This window comes from Nannobrachium achirus, assembly GCF_963921795.1.
Source record: "Nannobrachium achirus genome assembly, chromosome: 5".
NCBI lineage: Eukaryota > Metazoa > Chordata > Actinopteri > Myctophiformes > Myctophidae > Nannobrachium > Nannobrachium achirus.
Window position 1 is genome coordinate 13,960,980 of NC_137814.1, and position 16,614 is coordinate 13,977,593.

A 16,614-nucleotide genomic window follows, 5' to 3' on the forward strand; every position below is an offset into this window, starting at 1 on the left:
TATAACTCTCACTTACCGCCAAAGAAGAGGTTACTTCCTGTGGTGACAGGAAATGAAGGGCTGGCATGAGCGGTGGCTCCTTCCTCTCTGTCCACAGTGATGGTCACATGACCTCGCTTGGACGTCAGCTCCACAGAATGCCACTGGCCGTCGTTCAGATCCGACCCTGGGACGCACGCACACACACGCACACGCACGCGCACGCACGCACACACACACACACACACACACACACACACACACACACACACACACACACACACACACACACACACACACACACACACACACACACACACACACACACACACACACACACACACACACACAAAGCTTAAAATGGTGGTTTACGGTTGGATAGGGCCGCTGAAACTCCAGGGAGAGCTGAGAGATATAGACCAACCCCTAACCCTAACCTTCAACGTTATCAGGCCAAGGACCACTTAGTTGAGAGAGAGATGAAGCAGGGACCCCCAAAACCCATAGATACCATATCGTTTAGTTTCGTTTGACAGCACAATCATCAATGTATTTTGGGTACATCTAAATTTGTGTTTCCAGATATTTAACCACTTGAACCGTCAATACTTAATATACCGGTACATGACCTATCATTCTGTACTACTACTTAATAGTCTGCTCTTTTTCCCCTCTAAACCTCTTTGCCAAAAATAGCCGATCTACAAGCTCACAACGCCTCGCAACGCTCTCAGAATATGGACGCTAGGGTTCAAGTGGTTAATATGGAAAAGGAGAAAAAAAGCTTCTATCACACACAAATTTGGAGGACCCCCTGTGGTAACTCTGAGGACCCCCTAGGGGCCCCGGAACCCCTGTTGAAGACCCCTGATATAGACTGAGAAAGAATGGCTAAAGGAGCCAATTCTGCCTAACGTGTCTTTGGCCAGTTGTGGGCGGGTTCACCGTGGGTGGTGGTGTGCCGCAGTGACTGACAGGCAATGAAATTGAGGGACGCAGGTGCAACAGGCCAGATGATGAATGGCATGGTATGGTATGGGCACGCTGGGGAGCTTTGACGGTTTTTACCGTCGCATTTGATATGCATCAACAAACTATGCTGTGATTAATTGTAATCGTAATGAATGGTAACATCACCGACAGCATGTTGGAAGTTTGGACATTTGACTATTGAACGAGTCAAAAGCGATTTCGCTGTGCCCAGCCGAGTGGCTAATGTTTTTTCAAGATGGTTACTCACTACATGGCTTTGCAGGATGCTGATCTGGTGAACGATATAATTGTAGTAATCCTTATAATAATAATGATAATAATAATAACTGGAAAAGAACATTTCTGAGAAATTTTAAGTGTGCCTGCAGCTCACTAAGTGTGTGCAACCTTGTATAGCAGTTGATGTTATCATTAGCATTTTTGCATTAACATTAACATCATTATTAGAATTTTTAACATTAGCATTTTTATCATTGGCCTTAACATTAGCATTTTTATTAGCATTAGCTTTAGCAAACTGGAGATATAGCTGTTTAAAGCTCAGCCAATAGGAAGATAGGGGCGGAGCTTAAGAGGGGGCGGGGCTCAAGTAATAAGTCCCTATTGGCCGTTTAAGTCCAGACACCAAGTTTCAAGACCGTACCATGCTGTGAACTGGAGTAATGGCTGTTTAAAGCCCAGCCAATAGGACTACAGAGGGGGCGGGGCTTAATCAATTACAGCTCATCCCTATTGGCCGGAAAAAGACCAAAATTGTGTGTGCATTTTAAAGTTTAAATGACGTTGCTAGGCAAAAGTATGGCAGAGTTATGTGGCGCCAAAGTTTCTGTTTAATAACTTTAATTTATAAATCGCCTTTCAAAAACCCAAGGATAAAAATAAACACACTATTTTCCAAAAGCCTGAGTAAACAAGTGTCTCTTCGGTGACACTTACAGTATAGTTGCCATGGAGCGCATTCAGGCGAGAGGACGCCACCCAGGGCTGGTGAAGGTGGAACTGCGGTCCACACAGGAGAAGGTGGCTGTGCTACGCAGAAAATCCAAGCTCAAGAGCAGTGACAACTTCAAAAACGTGTACGTGTCATCTGCAAAATCGCATACGGAACGGCTGGTGGACCTAAACTTCAAGGCTCTACTGCGTGAAATACCGGCTGGGAAGGACTTCTATGTGGACGCAAATGGGCGGCTGGTGAAACGTACTCCCACGGGAGTGGGACCCAGTGAGAGGCGAGAGAGCGCAAGCAGGCCCGGTAGGAGCGGGTCACCGGAGTGAGGAGACCATGCCCGGCTCGTGAGTACAGGACCGTTTCTGTTGGTCAATTGGAGCGTTAACGGCTGGACCGCAACAAACTGTGAGCTCAGAACAGTTTTGCTTAAGTCATTAAATCCTGATTTCATTTCTTATTTATCCGAGGACTCTCTTGTCATAGAGGGATTTACTTGGTTCGGACATATTTGTGTTGCGCACAGGAGAGCTGTCAAGGCCTCGGGTGGTGTGGGACTGTGTGTGAAGAATACTGTCTGTGAGAAATGTTCTGTTAACATTGTGGATAAAGTGCATGATGGAATTCTCTGTCTACGTTTTGAACACAGACACACACACAAACACACACACAGAGCCGGTTCTGGCCCCACGGGGGCCCTAAGCATGATTCTGCTATGGGGCCTTCCTGCGGGCGCGAGCTTAGTGAGCGCCCACGAAAAAATAATAATATTTTTTATCGTTTTTTAATCCATTTTATAATGGGTTTAATTCAGTTTTTAAAAAATATAAATAGGCCAAATTGCAGAATCGTCATGCAATGTAGCATCAAATAGCCTAACATAACTAAGGACTGGACAAATACCCCCAAATAAGCATAGATGTAGGCTATGCCAAGGCGATGATCTGAAATATATTATAGTAGGCTATATAATTTGTAAATATACATATAGCACTAAATCCTCCGCCTCCCCCCCAAAAAATATATATAAATGAATAAATAAAAAACGACAACAACAGGCAATGTATTTTTGCTATGTTTGATTTGTTCAATTGCAAAATGGTAGCAGAACTCAGGACAATATAGTAATAAATTGATTGGGTCCTCAAAAGAGCAAGCTGATACCAATGAAGATCCTAATGGAAAATGGTGAATCTTCCTTTGAAACAAATAGGATACTTAAACTGTGGGAGGATGATTATAGTGGTCTGTATGCATGTTGTGACCTTCCTCTCTTCAATGAGCAATTTTTAAAAGAAACGTGTAAATTAAAATGTGAGCTTGAGGAGTGGTTGTGCTATGAGCATGCAGCATGCCATCAACACCATACACTGAATAATGAAATAACAATACAGGAAGTTCAGGAGGCTCTAGACAGAGCCAAATTAAAAAAGGCAGTAGGTGTGGAGGAACTCCCCAATGAGATGCTTAAATCCCCTTTTATGTTGACTGTATTACACTCTCTTTGTCAAACTTGTTTTAATTCTGGCATCACACCCTCTGTTTGGGATAAATCAATAATTATATCAAAAGCTGACCCTAGAGTTCCTCTAAATTATAGAGGCATCAGTTTGCTCAGTACAGTTTATAAGTTGTATTCTAGTGTTTGGAGTTCAATAATGTGTTGGTGGATGAACAGAATGGGTTTAGAAAGAACAGGGCTTGTATTGATCATATTTTTGTTATTTCATCTGTAGTATAAGAGCTAGACTGGAGGAGGGTAAAAGCACATTTGTTTGTTTTATTGATTAAAAGATCAATCGAGACCTGTTGGAATATAAATTATTTTGCTCCGGTATTAATGGCACATTTTTATAAAGCCATTAAAGCTTTATATAAAGCCCCAGTCGCTTGCTTGCAGTTAAATGACCTCAGAACCGTCTGGTTTCCCACAACATTTGGTGTGAAGCAAGGCGATGTGCTTAGCCCTACTCTGTTTGCTTTATATGTAAATGATTTAGCTCAGGAAATCAAGCAGGCCAATTTGGGTTTATCAATTGAAAATATTAATTTGAGTATTCTTTTATATGCTGATGATATTGCTCTGATGGCTGAAAATGAGTCAAATCTTAAGATGTTGAATATTGTGTGTTTGTGGTGCAGTAAATGGAGACTTGCCATTATAACAGAGAGAAAACACAGATTATACACTTCAGAAGAAAAGCTGAACAGCAGAGTAACCGCAATTTTGTGTTTGGGTCAATGTCTCTGAGTTATGTCCCCTCGTATAGATATTTCAGTGCCCATACCCTACCAGCTACGTGGGGTTGGTAAACGGGCCTTTCTGTGTGGAGTCTGCATGTTCTCCCTGTGTCTCATAGGGTAGGTACCCTAAGAAAAAACATGCAGTAATCCTGGTCTCTATGCTGCCTTCCCCTGGCAAGCCGGGGTGCCTGATGGAGGGGAAAAGAATTGGTTGGAATAACGTGTTCCTTCCACACGCTACTTCCAACCGAGGAAACTCCCCTCTGTCAGGTGAAAAGAAGCAACTTGGACTCCTCATGCATAGAAGGAAGCATGAGGTCAGTCAGTCTGTCGTCTTCCCTCTTCGTAGAGGGAGTGTAGTGCCCATAGATAATTGACACTGGGTGAGAAACGGGTTACAAAATCGTGGGATTAAAAAAAAAGGAGTGATAGACAGAGGTTAGAGGTCACAAGTTAAACCAGTGGTGCTCAACATGTGGGCTGGGGCCCAGTGGTGGGCCATGAGGATATTGCAAGTGGGCCACCAACTTATTGGCAAACCACTACGATTTGAATGATGAAATAGCATTAATAGTTTGTACAAAAATAATGTAAAAAAACTATGGTATGGTAACAATGGTATGGCCATGGTATTTTTTTTCTTAAAAAAAAACATGCTTAACAATATTGTTAAGTGGTCAGGTGGGTGGGCCTCACCTGCACTGAGCTCCAGCAGAGCCCTGCCAGCCTTGTGGATCTGTAGGCGGAGCTTGGCCTCGCTCAGGTACAGCCAGGCCATGCCCCCTTGCTGGGGGGGCAGGTCAAAGGTGAGCAGCAGCCCCGCCTTGTTCCACGTGCGGAACTGCAGTCCCACGGACAGCGCTCCCCCTGTCGCCCCCGGCAACCGCAGGAAGCTCTGGGAGCCGCTGAACGTCACGGCAACGGAAACGGGCTCAGTGCACGAAAAGGTCACGTTACCCTGAGAGAGAGACATAGGGACATAGAGATACAGAGAGAGAGAGCGAGAGAGAGAGAGAGAGAGAGAGAGAGAGAGAGAGAGAGAGAGAGAGAGAGAGAGAGAGAGACAGACAGAGACAGAGACAGAGACAGAGAGAGAGAGAGAGACACACACACACACACACACACACACACACACACACACACACACACACACACACACACACACACACACACACACAGAAAGAGTGACAGAAAGAGACCGAGACAGTCAGAGAGCGTAGAGAGACGGACAGAGAGAGAGACAGAGAGAGAGAGAGCGATAGAGAGATGGTCGGACAGAGAGAGAGACAGAGAGAGATAGTTGGAAGACGGGCGGTAAAGGGACAGAGAGGGAGCAAGAGAGGAAGTGAAGAGGTGAGAAGAAGGGTGCGATGGACAAAGGTGTAGATAAAGAGTGAAAAAAGAAGGAGTTGGGGGCATAGACACGCACGCGTGCACGCGTGCACACACACACACACACACACACACACACACACACACACACACACACACACACACACACACACACACATGAATATGGATATGTCTGCAAGGGTGCGTTGGTTTTGTCCCGATGTCACACAGATCTCATCAGCAAGTCTCCTTAAAGAGGACACTGTACATTACCATAATGATAGCACAGCCAGGCTTACAGGCATGAGCAGAACAAGTAGCAATGTCACCCACACCAGCTTTATACTTAGAGAGGAGATACTGGAGATGTGCAGATGAGGGGGAGAGAGGCGAGAGATAAAGGAAGGGACAGATGTAGAGAGATCAAAAAGATAAAGAGAGATAGAAAAAAGTGCATTTCTGATGTGGAGATGAATCCAAAGGGAGAGATACACTAGAAAGAGAAGTGATAGAGATAAAGTGAGAAGGCGTCTAACTGCATGTTCGAGCAGAAACCTCATATCTCCAAATTGCAACTATACAAGTTTCCTTTCTTTCTTTCTTTTTCGTTGCCATAATTAATGACATCTGTTCTTATACAATATTAGTGTCACACAAGAGAGAAAAGAAAACATCCGATTTACAGTACAAACAACAGAGCTTGAAGTGCAGCTATTTTCACTGTTTCCACAAAATATTTAACATTATTCAAGATTCTTTTTTTTTATATGAAAATACTATTTTCAAAATAGCAGATCATACGTTTAAAGTACTCATCGTGTGTTTATGTAGTCGCTTCTTTTGGGCTTGTTTTCATAGACGTACAGTAGTTGCTCATTTGTCTTGCGAAATGGTGCGTTTCGTGCAACACTGGTAATGACCCCAGGTCTGTTGCTGAGGCTGCAGTTGTGACAGATTGCAGCGCAGGTTCCTTATACAGAGGACATCAGTGTTGCTATCTTTCTTTATACAGAATGGTCAGGAACACACATCTAAAAGCTCCTTGTAGAGCCCTCCTCCCTCTAAAGCACACATGTATAGTATGGATGACAGAGCTCCTGTGAAACTCAGCACTATTTTATGATAGCAGCAGCCTCAAGCGACACTCACAAACGCGTGCGCACGCACGCACACACTCATTTGTATATGTAAGGTCAACTATATATAGGCCTACAGTACATGTCAACACCCACATTTTCATTCTTAATTGGCTGATGTCCCCAAGGGGTATATATGTTCTTTGTTCTTGGCCCCCAAATATTTGCCAGACCTTATTTTAACTACTAGAAGAGGAAAGTTACACAGTGCAGCTTTAACATAAAACAGTGATACCAATAAATACAAACTTTAAGTAGACAGCGTAAATTCCTGTGGGCCCTGGTCCAGATAAGGTTGAGAAGAACCACTGTAAACTAACTGACCATCACAGTGACCTGGTGGCTGTTCTGTCTGGCCATGTCTATCAGGTTGAGGCCGTTGTAGAGCACGTTCTCCAGGCAGCCATGGAAGGAGCTCCTCTTCTTGGAGACGACAGCTCTCTGGGAGACGGGGCTCTGGACAGCTCCCACACTCAGCTGTGGGCACAAAACAATATACCCGTAATTGCCGGACTATAAGCCGCAGCTTTTTTCCCATGTTTTGAACCCTGCGGCTTATACAACGGTGCGGCTTATATAAAGATTTTTACAGCTAACGGCCAGTTAGTTAGTTTTACAATGGTCTTTAACAAGGATTTATATATAGACTTATACAGCTAACGGCCACCAGGGGCGCTCTAGCAGGAAGCAGGAAGGACACCTGCGGCTTATAGTCAGGTGCGGCTTATATATGTAAACATTCGTTTTTTTTTTTTTGTCTAAATTTAGCTGGTGCGGCTTTTATTCAGGTGAGGCTTATAGTCCAGCAATTACGGTACAGTATGCCGTATATAATGGTAGGATGAAACTAAAATAGATAAACTATGTCTGGGGAGGGTGACCTTACTGCGATGTTCTTTATACATTTGATGTCGACGTACCCACAGATGGTTGAAACCCAGGGATTCTGGGACTGTTCCAGAGGGGAGGGGCTACCACTCATCCTGTGTCTTGGGGAAGGTCATGTACGGTAGAGGATGTACCCAGACTTGACCCACTAGTGACATGTACAAGTTGGACACCACCTCAATGGTCTGGTCTGTAATTAACACCAGAGGCACTTCACCACCTGCTTCATTAGGTCACTCCATCCATGCCACGTACCATCATTGGGACAAAGATGTTTGTATTTGGGGGTTGGGGGCGTCACTGCCAAAACCCTGTCAGTTTGTTTAATGATTTAATGATGAAGTTGCCAGAAATGCTGGTCCCTGATTGGGCTACGAGCTTAAACACACACAGATACCGACATACCTACATACGCAGCCGAATGCAGTACTTATGTGCTCTAAAGTAAATACAATTATTTAAATGGCGCCCTATAGGGACTTGGGCAATTACCCTGTCTGTTCTGTATGGACAATCCCTCTTATCCCTACACCACATTGTGACAGGGCAGACAATCTCCTTTAGCAACAGAATGTTAAACCCAAGTTGCAAGAAGGAGTGCTATATGGGGATATTTTCTGACAGCTCCTCATCTGGTTGGCTTGATCAGGCTGATTATGATGGGGATGTGGGATGCAAGCCATGTGTAGTGTTTGGTCTGTATATATTTTTTAATATTCTATGTTGACTATGCTTAGATGCCTACTTTAGATATGTGTTTGTCTCTATGAGAGCTGGTGTAACACCTTAATTTACCCTCGGGATGAATAAAGTACCTACCTACCTAGAGAATCTACCTACCTACCTACCTACCTACCTACCTACCTACCTACCTACCTACCTACCTACCTACCTACCTATCTACTGTACCTACCTACCTACCTACCTACCTACCTACCTACCTACCTACCTACCTACCTACCTACCTACCTACCTATCTACTGTACCTACCTACCTACCTACCTACCTACCTACCTACCTACCTACCTACCTACCTACCTACCTACCTACCTACCCACCTAGCTACCGACCTACCTACCTACCTACTGTACCTACCTACCTACCTACCTACCTACTACCTACCTACCTACCTACCTACCTACCTACCTACCTACCTACCTACCTACCTACCCACCTACCTACCCACCTACCTACCTACCTACCAACCAACCTACCTACCTACTGTACCTACTTACTACCTACTACCTACCTACAGTACATACCTAGAGTACATGCAGCTGTATGTGTTTCTATGTATCTATGTATCTATCTATCTATCTATCTATCTATCTATCTATCTATCTATCTATGTACAGCATGTGGCTCCCTCCCAGCCTACCTGTGTAGCGTCCCAGTGGGTGAAGTGTGCAGGGAGGAGGGTCTGCACGGTGCTCTTGTCCACGGTGAGGTTGAGGTGAGCGGCGAGCCTCTCCACCTCCACATGGTGCCACTGCTGGTCGTCCAGCAGGCTGCCCAGCGAGAGCAGGCGATGGCCGTCAGAGGGGGACGTCCTACCTGGAACATACAGATGTTCAGTTAACCCATTTAGACACACACAACAACAAAAAAACAGAGGGGATTTTAGATATCTCTTTTTATCACTCCATACACCAGAAAATACTGTCAACAGGCATAAAAAAAGGAAAGAAATGTGATGTAAATCAGGCTATGAATGATACAACAACAAACTCTTCTGTAGGATATACAATAAAACTGGAGTGTTTGGTGACTGAAGTGGAGATTTTTGTACCTGGGTATGAGGACAAACTCATTTTGAGAAAACCACCTGAATCAGCTATAGGCCTACGAACCCGTTGTAACTTCGAACTCCATTTTAACCATGCTAGATTTAGCAAAAACACCCGTCCTTGGTTCTGGTTAAGCCATTAAAACTTGGAAAGCATCTGTGCCCAAATTGAACCACTTTAACCATCATTTTATACTTTAGCTTTTCACAGAGTGCCGCACTATTTATCTAGTGTTTCTGAAACATCACTGATGTAAATGTCTCAATGGCTCTCAGCTGCTTGACTCGTCACATACAGGACTGTACATCTCCTAAACCTCTCATGCTATGCTCTACTCGCTGATCATCCTGGACTGTCTGTTGTCTGTCTCTCCAAGTTGTCTGATCCAGCTGGTTTATAACCAGGCTAGCCATGTTTACCCCAGTTAACTGACCTACTCATAATTTCCTCCAAGACGTGTGTCCTTTCATGTTTTTCCCCACTTATTTATCCATACCCCATGGTGCCTAGAGAGTAGAGGCCAGATGAAGGAGGGCAGCAACAGCCCAGACTCCCTCACTGCAGTGGAATATTTACATTTCCCCTCCGTCTCGCACAGAGAGCAGCACACAGAGGTCATCCCCTCCTCAACCCCTCGCCCCCAAACTCCACCATCCCCCCACCCACCTCATTAAGGCACGGGTGGGTATCTGCATACTGCCATGGAGGACCGGCCAACATCAATAAGATATTGAAAATGCATGCTTCTGCAAATCCACTGCGGTGAAAAAGACAACAGGACATTATTAATGATAAATGGATGGACAAACAACGGATCCGAATGAGTGAATCTATATCTCTTTATAAGTATGGAGAGAGAGAGAGAGAGAGAGAGAGAGAGAGAGAGAGAGAGAGAGAGAGAGAGAGAGAGAGAGAGAGAGAGAGAGGGGAGATTCTGCCAAAGGAAGGGAAATGTCTTCAGTGTTAATTGAACTCTGAGAGCATGGAAATAGGGCTGTCACGATCATGAAGTTTTACTTGACGATTAATTGTGATACCAATAATTGCGATTAATGATTTCATTGGGCCCGATTCAAGCTGGTCGTAAATAATGTGTAAATTAAGTGACTAAAGGAGGGTGTATTTCCCCTAAGCAAAAACAGACGTGCAATTCCGAAAGGGTTGTGACCTGTATACATTTTACAGCATTTTAGAACATTTATTTTTAAATTTGTATTTGACGAATAAAGGTTCATTGATAAAAGGTTGATTGAAAACCCTCAAATGTGATTATCACAGATGTACAGTATGTCATGAGCCGCTGGGCGGCAGTGGCTCAGGGGTAGAGTCGCCTTCTTAGAACATGGAGGGTTCCTGAAAGGGCTCCCAGTTCGATCCCGGGCTCCCCCAGAGTTAGTGTCGAAAAGTCCTTGAGCAAGACTCTGAACCCCTAGTTGCTCCCGGTGAGCAGGTTGGTGCCTTGCACGGTTTCCTCTGCTATCGAGTATGTGCATTCCAAGGTCTAGAAGGGAGGGGATACAACGGAAGATTCAAACGGCAGCTCCCTACTTGATCTTTGATCTGTCTGTCTTTGTATGCCCGCTTCCCCTCTGTTTAATTGTTGTTGAACAGATCAACGTGTAGGAGTTGCATTGGAGCAGCTGTTTTCATAAAAACTGACCTTTCATGAACTGGCAATGTGGACTTTACTGACAATTTCGGAAGGGTTAACTGCAGCAGGGACGTGCTGGCCATTGGGAAAAGCGGGACAACTCCCGAACAGCCGGTTCATTCCCGGCCGGTCCAGGCCGGCCATTAGGAAAAAAAATAAACTGTTTGCACTAAAGTAGTGAAAACAGCCGATCTACAAGCACACAACGCCTCGTAGTTTAAATCATTTTTAAATGATAAATACAAAACAAACGGTTTTGGACATACAAGGTTTCCACCCGACAACGACGAAATATAACTAATGTAATTGGCCCACTGGCTTGTCACTTGTCATGATCTGAAATGGCAAATCTTTGAGTAGCAGCAGCTACTATATCTCTCTCTATAGCGCACAATGAGGGCCTCTCCAATTCTTTTTCCCGGGCTGAATCAGGGGCCCAGCACGTCCCTGAACTGCAGTACTGTTGCTTAGTAACAGCAAAACAAACAAAACAGAAGTTTATACAAAATATTTGTGACACATTTTAGAGAGCAGGAAACCAATCCTGTGCATTTCACACATTTCCAAACTTTTGAAAATGTAAATGATCCAAATATGGTGCAGTTTCTTTATTTGTATTATTATTTTCACTACAGCATTATAGTGACTATCCTATGCATGCCATACTTAATGGCAAAACACAGTACAGCTCGCTTGTCATGTGCAAACTTCTGCCCTTGCTTCCCTGTCTCTGCACACCTTCCAATCTGAATAAATCCATAAAAAGCTGTGACAATCCTAAAAACAAAGTGTGATGAACTGCCAGCAACTCTTGCATTTATCCGCTTGCCTCAACAACCCAATTTCAGTCTCCCACCAATGTGACAGCTCCCCAGCACAGCATCTCCTAATCGTATTCTGTCTACTGTTCCATTATGTACTCTTTAACTGGGAGGCAAAATCTAATTATGAAGAAAAGACAATGACAATGACTTTATCGGAAGACAGACTGGGGCAATTGCCTCAGCATTTCACTCTCAGGTGGCACTCAACCCCAAGAAGAATGAATGCTCAATCCCTGACTGACTCACAAAATGGTGTCATTGGAGGGTGGAATAAAAGTCTGGCTTTGTGAAGAAAAAGTGAAAAGACATTCTTCCATTGTTCAAATGTGTTTCTTACACTTTGAGCTGTGGGACCAACCGAAGTGAAAGGACATACTGGACTACTTGTACGCCCATGCTATTCAGAAGTGTTTCAAGTCTTGTTGAAGTTGTGAATAAGCTATTATAACCTTTTTGTCACAATCTGGTGGTGTGATCAGGACACAAATACAGGACAGCAAGGCAGGCAAGCAGGCACGATTGGGTGATTTAACACATCAACTTCCAGGTTTGAATTAATTAATTAATTAATCTGCATCTGCCAAGGTTTTTCAGTGTTATTTTCGCCAGCAATCACAGAGTCTCACCAGAGCATAGTGGCTATATAGGCTTAACAGTTTGCATGGGAAGTTTGAAGACATACAGTAGTAGCTAACATCTGGCATAGTAGCTAAATCTGACATTAAAAAAGTTTTGTTTCTCTATGTGTTCAGTTTGGGAAAAGAAGTCTCCTCATGAGTAAACAGGGACACTTGCAGAAAGGTTGATATTTTGAGAAAAAAAATGCCCAGCAATGCAAATTATTATTATTATTTTTTTTAATAATTTTTATCCCACAATTTTGTAACCCATTTTTTCACCCAGTGCCAATTGCCTATGTAATCCTGGGCTCTGCTCTCCCTCTGCCAACCTGGGGAGGCAACGGACTGACCTCATGCTTCCTTCTATGCATGAGGAGTCCAAGTTGCTTCTTTTCACCTGACAGTGGAGATTTCCCTGGTTTGGACGCAAATTATTTTTTACGTAAAACTTTGATGGCAACTGTTGTATAATCGCAATATCACACTCAAGGGTGGCTTTGCCGTGATTATTAGAACTCCAATGATGCTTGCTGCTCTCGGCTCCGCCTCGTTCCTGAACCTCATCACTGTCGTGCCATTAATCACGGTAAAGCACACTCTCTCGTGTAATATTGCTTAATTATGACGTGCCCAGAATAGGGATACACTAGGGTTCATGAGGTTAATTCCATGCCATTCCTATGACACAACTGACACAGTCACACGTGCAGGTGTCTACCAAAAGGCTATAATTAATACAACACACAGGGGATGCATGCATCACATATCCCTTCACATAATATGTTATGAAATATACTGTATGCCCCCTGCCCTACTTTAATAAGCATGCTCTCTCTGGCACTTTCTTAATTATGCCAGCTACACCCGGTACTACCCCTTAAGCCTGCTATATACAGTACATATACTTTGCTGCATGAACAGCGGATCTACAAGCTCACAGTGCACCATACCCCACGTCCACGTTGTGAGCTCATATAGAACAGCTACAGTATTTTAGGTACGACAAAGCATAAATTAGAGCATTTACCCAGAATGCACTGGAGGGCGAGGACACGTTGACCCCTGGTACAGTATATTTACTTCTTATACGTACCGGTAAGTCTCCTCTGTGACAGCAGAGAGTCAGGGGCTGAATTATGAGGCGGTCGGCGCTACGAGGGAGTAAAGCGCCGTTCTGATGAATGTAAAGCAGAGAGGATACGGCGTGGCTGTGGATGGCACTCATAAATCTTAATAAGGCAGTCTGTTTATTCCAGCTGTTAGGGAGAAGCCTCCAAGGCAGCGGACTGTACGAAGCAGGGATTATGTGACTGGCATGTGTAAAATCTACTGTAATTACATGAATAAAGATCAGCTACTGTAACTAGGGATGGTAGTGTTACGATATGAAAATTTCATATCACGATTATCGTGATTTACGATGTTATCGTGATAATCAAAATATCCCCAACATCCATTAACCCAGGCCAGAACATTTGCCAAAAATAGACAATCTACAAGCTTGTAGATCGACAATCTTTTGGCAAAGAGATTTGGTAGAGAGTGAAAAAAAAGACTGTATCAAGTACGTACAGTATATTATAAGTGGGTTTTACCAATAGAGGGTTTAAATGGTACGGGATAATTATGCAGCTCGGCAAATAAAAGTTGAATTGATCCCAGTGCATGACGGAGGACGATTTCACGATAAATTACATTTCCATAATACGATTATCGTGAGTGTTTTTTATCACGATAAACGATAATATCTCTTATCGTCCCATCCCTAACTGTAAATAAGATCTCCCTGTCTATATTCACTGACCAGGCTTGGGATTCCTAAAACCTATCATTGAGATTATTTACCTAAGATTGTCGTAAAGCTGTCTTAAATCTAAGGTGATCAAACATCATCAATTGTACCATACACAATCTATGTTCCTCTAACAATGTAGCAAAGTTAAGTTTGTAGCAATCCTATACTTCAGATAATGATGCACTGAGAATATTGAATAATATACATCAAAAAAGGCCTTAGTGATTGGTGAACTAGATCGATTACTGTAGCACAGTATACATACAGTATGGTCAGATTGAGCTTTTGAGCCAGGGACACGTACACGGTTGGCAAGTGGCATTCCGAGCTTGTTGTCTATTTTCAAATGGCTGAAATGTATATAGGGCTGAAGTGGTTAATTATTACACGAGAGGGTGTGATTTATCGTCAATATCCTCACGCCTGCCTTGCCTCAGGCACGAGCCCGAAGGGCGAGTGCCGTTGGCAGCGCAGTGATGATATTGACGATAAGGCACACTCTCGAGTGTAATATTGTGATTATACAACCGTTGCCCTTGTCAATATGTCAACTTCATTTCGTTGTAATTAAGATATTCGATAGAAATTTGTAAGTGTTTGTCCCTGAACTTCACATGAAAATGCCGCTTGGCATAGTGTGGAGAGAGAGAGCGCTTCAGCTCTTTCGCAACCATCACAGCTGATATCTTTGTTTGATGAGACTGTGCAGAGAGCTACTGTAGTTCAACCTATCAGATTGCTTCATATGAACTACCTGTTGTATAATGTACATGTTGTAATAATAATCAAAATCTACAAACTAGTAACTAAACTAAACTAAAGTTAAAAGTCCTATATTTGCCTCTGAAATGTAGTGGAGTAGAAGTAAAAGTACTGAAAATTGGACATAAAAATACCTAAAAATTGTACTTAAGTACAGTACTTGAGTAAGTTACCCCACTGCCCTTCACCACACACCATCTACCCCTTGACTTCATCACTGGTACCGACACACTCTCACTCCCCAAACTGCGTATGCGTGACTTCTTGGTACAAATGTGACCAAACGTCAAACGTTTGACTGGAAGTGGGTTCCCTGGGGGTCATTTGGTGCCGTCCCTGGCATTTCTGCACCCCAGGGATGCGGAAGTGCCGTTCCCAAACCCAAGACGTAAAAGGGTGACGGCTCCGCTAGAAAACGTCAGAAGCGCCCCGTCCAATGGCAACGGTGAACGAGTCGAGCGTGCCAAGCGCTGCAAAGTCCGCTTCAGCCAACCCAGCGCCGTTCGAGGGACAGGATCGTAAATTAGTCAACTGTTTGACCCCGTGGTCAAATCGGTCCCAGGCCACCACCCGTTTGCCGTCTTGGGAGTGAGAACGCGTTATGAGTAACCCCAACCTTCAACACACCCCGTCCACCACGCCGTTGACTGCACTTCCCCAAAACAGTGCCCAGCGTGTGTCAGTTTCAGCATGCAGGTTGCAACATGATTGATGGCTGGTTTTGGGCTGGCAGCTGTGCTCGGTGTTCACATTCCAACTTCCTGCAGCGCTCTTCTCCTCACCTGCTGCTTTACTTGATACCAAGCAGTGGTTCTCAACCTGTGGGCCCGGGCCCGGCCGGTGGGCCACGAGGGTATTGCAAAATAATAAATAGCTCCATTGTTTGGACTTGTTTGAGATTGTGAGACCGTGGCTCCAAATTGTTGTGTTTGTGTACTTGCACTGTTGTACACAGATATTCTTTGTCTAGATATTTGGAAAATAAACTGAACTGAACTGTTTCATTGATCCAAGCCTGGAACACAATAATTCATCATTAAAATGCTCTGCATCTGACTACTTAACTTACTTGTTAAGTGGTCAGATGGGCGTGCCGGAGAACGCTGTGGAGATTTTCAAGTTGATCCAGAAAAATGTGTTGAGAATCACTGAGTCTCACATACTGTAGTAGTGAATGAGGAAGTGCTTCTTTTGTTACAGAGGGTTGGCTCATAATGATAAATCAATCTTCTCAGCCTGGCAAGGATGTGTTATCTGTGCGGCTGACTGGACCATGGTGTAGCACAGGGTTGGAGCATAAATGCACAACGCTATTGACCTATATTACACAGTCTGTGGACTGCAAAACCCCTATGAGACACACACACACACACACACACACACACACACACAGAGAGGGGGAGAGAGGGAGAGGGAGAGAGAGAGACAGAGACAGAGAGTGAGAGAGTGATGTATTGATTGAGACATACCGGTACAGAGCAGCAAGGTCTGTCTGTAAAAAAACCCAGAAACAAAGTTAGCAGGTAGAAGAGATGGGATGATATACTGTAGCCATAAAGATTTAAGAAGTAATGAAAAAGTTCAAAAAGGTCGAAAGACTGCAATGTGGAGATAAAGCAAGAGGAGATAAAAAACAAAAATCCAACAAAAAGAGACA

The 16,614-nt window shown here is 43.8% G+C and overlaps 1 protein-coding gene across 1 annotated transcript in view; it reads right to left on the reverse strand.

Annotated features, from left to right (window-relative positions):
• LOC308286054 (contactin-associated protein-like 4) overlaps window positions 1-16,614 on the reverse strand; it is a gene marked incomplete at both ends in the record, with an annotated part of 156,979 nt that overhangs the window by 86,662 nt on the left and 53,703 nt on the right. The window contains 4 exons of the mRNA XM_080727016.1: window positions 17-166; window positions 4,859-5,120; window positions 6,955-7,107; window positions 8,897-9,072. Of these exons, the coding sequence (XP_080583142.1) occupies window positions 17-166; window positions 4,859-5,120; window positions 6,955-7,107; window positions 8,897-9,072 (741 nt within the window). The remainder of the gene's footprint in view (window positions 1-16; window positions 167-4,858; window positions 5,121-6,954; window positions 7,108-8,896; window positions 9,073-16,614) is intronic.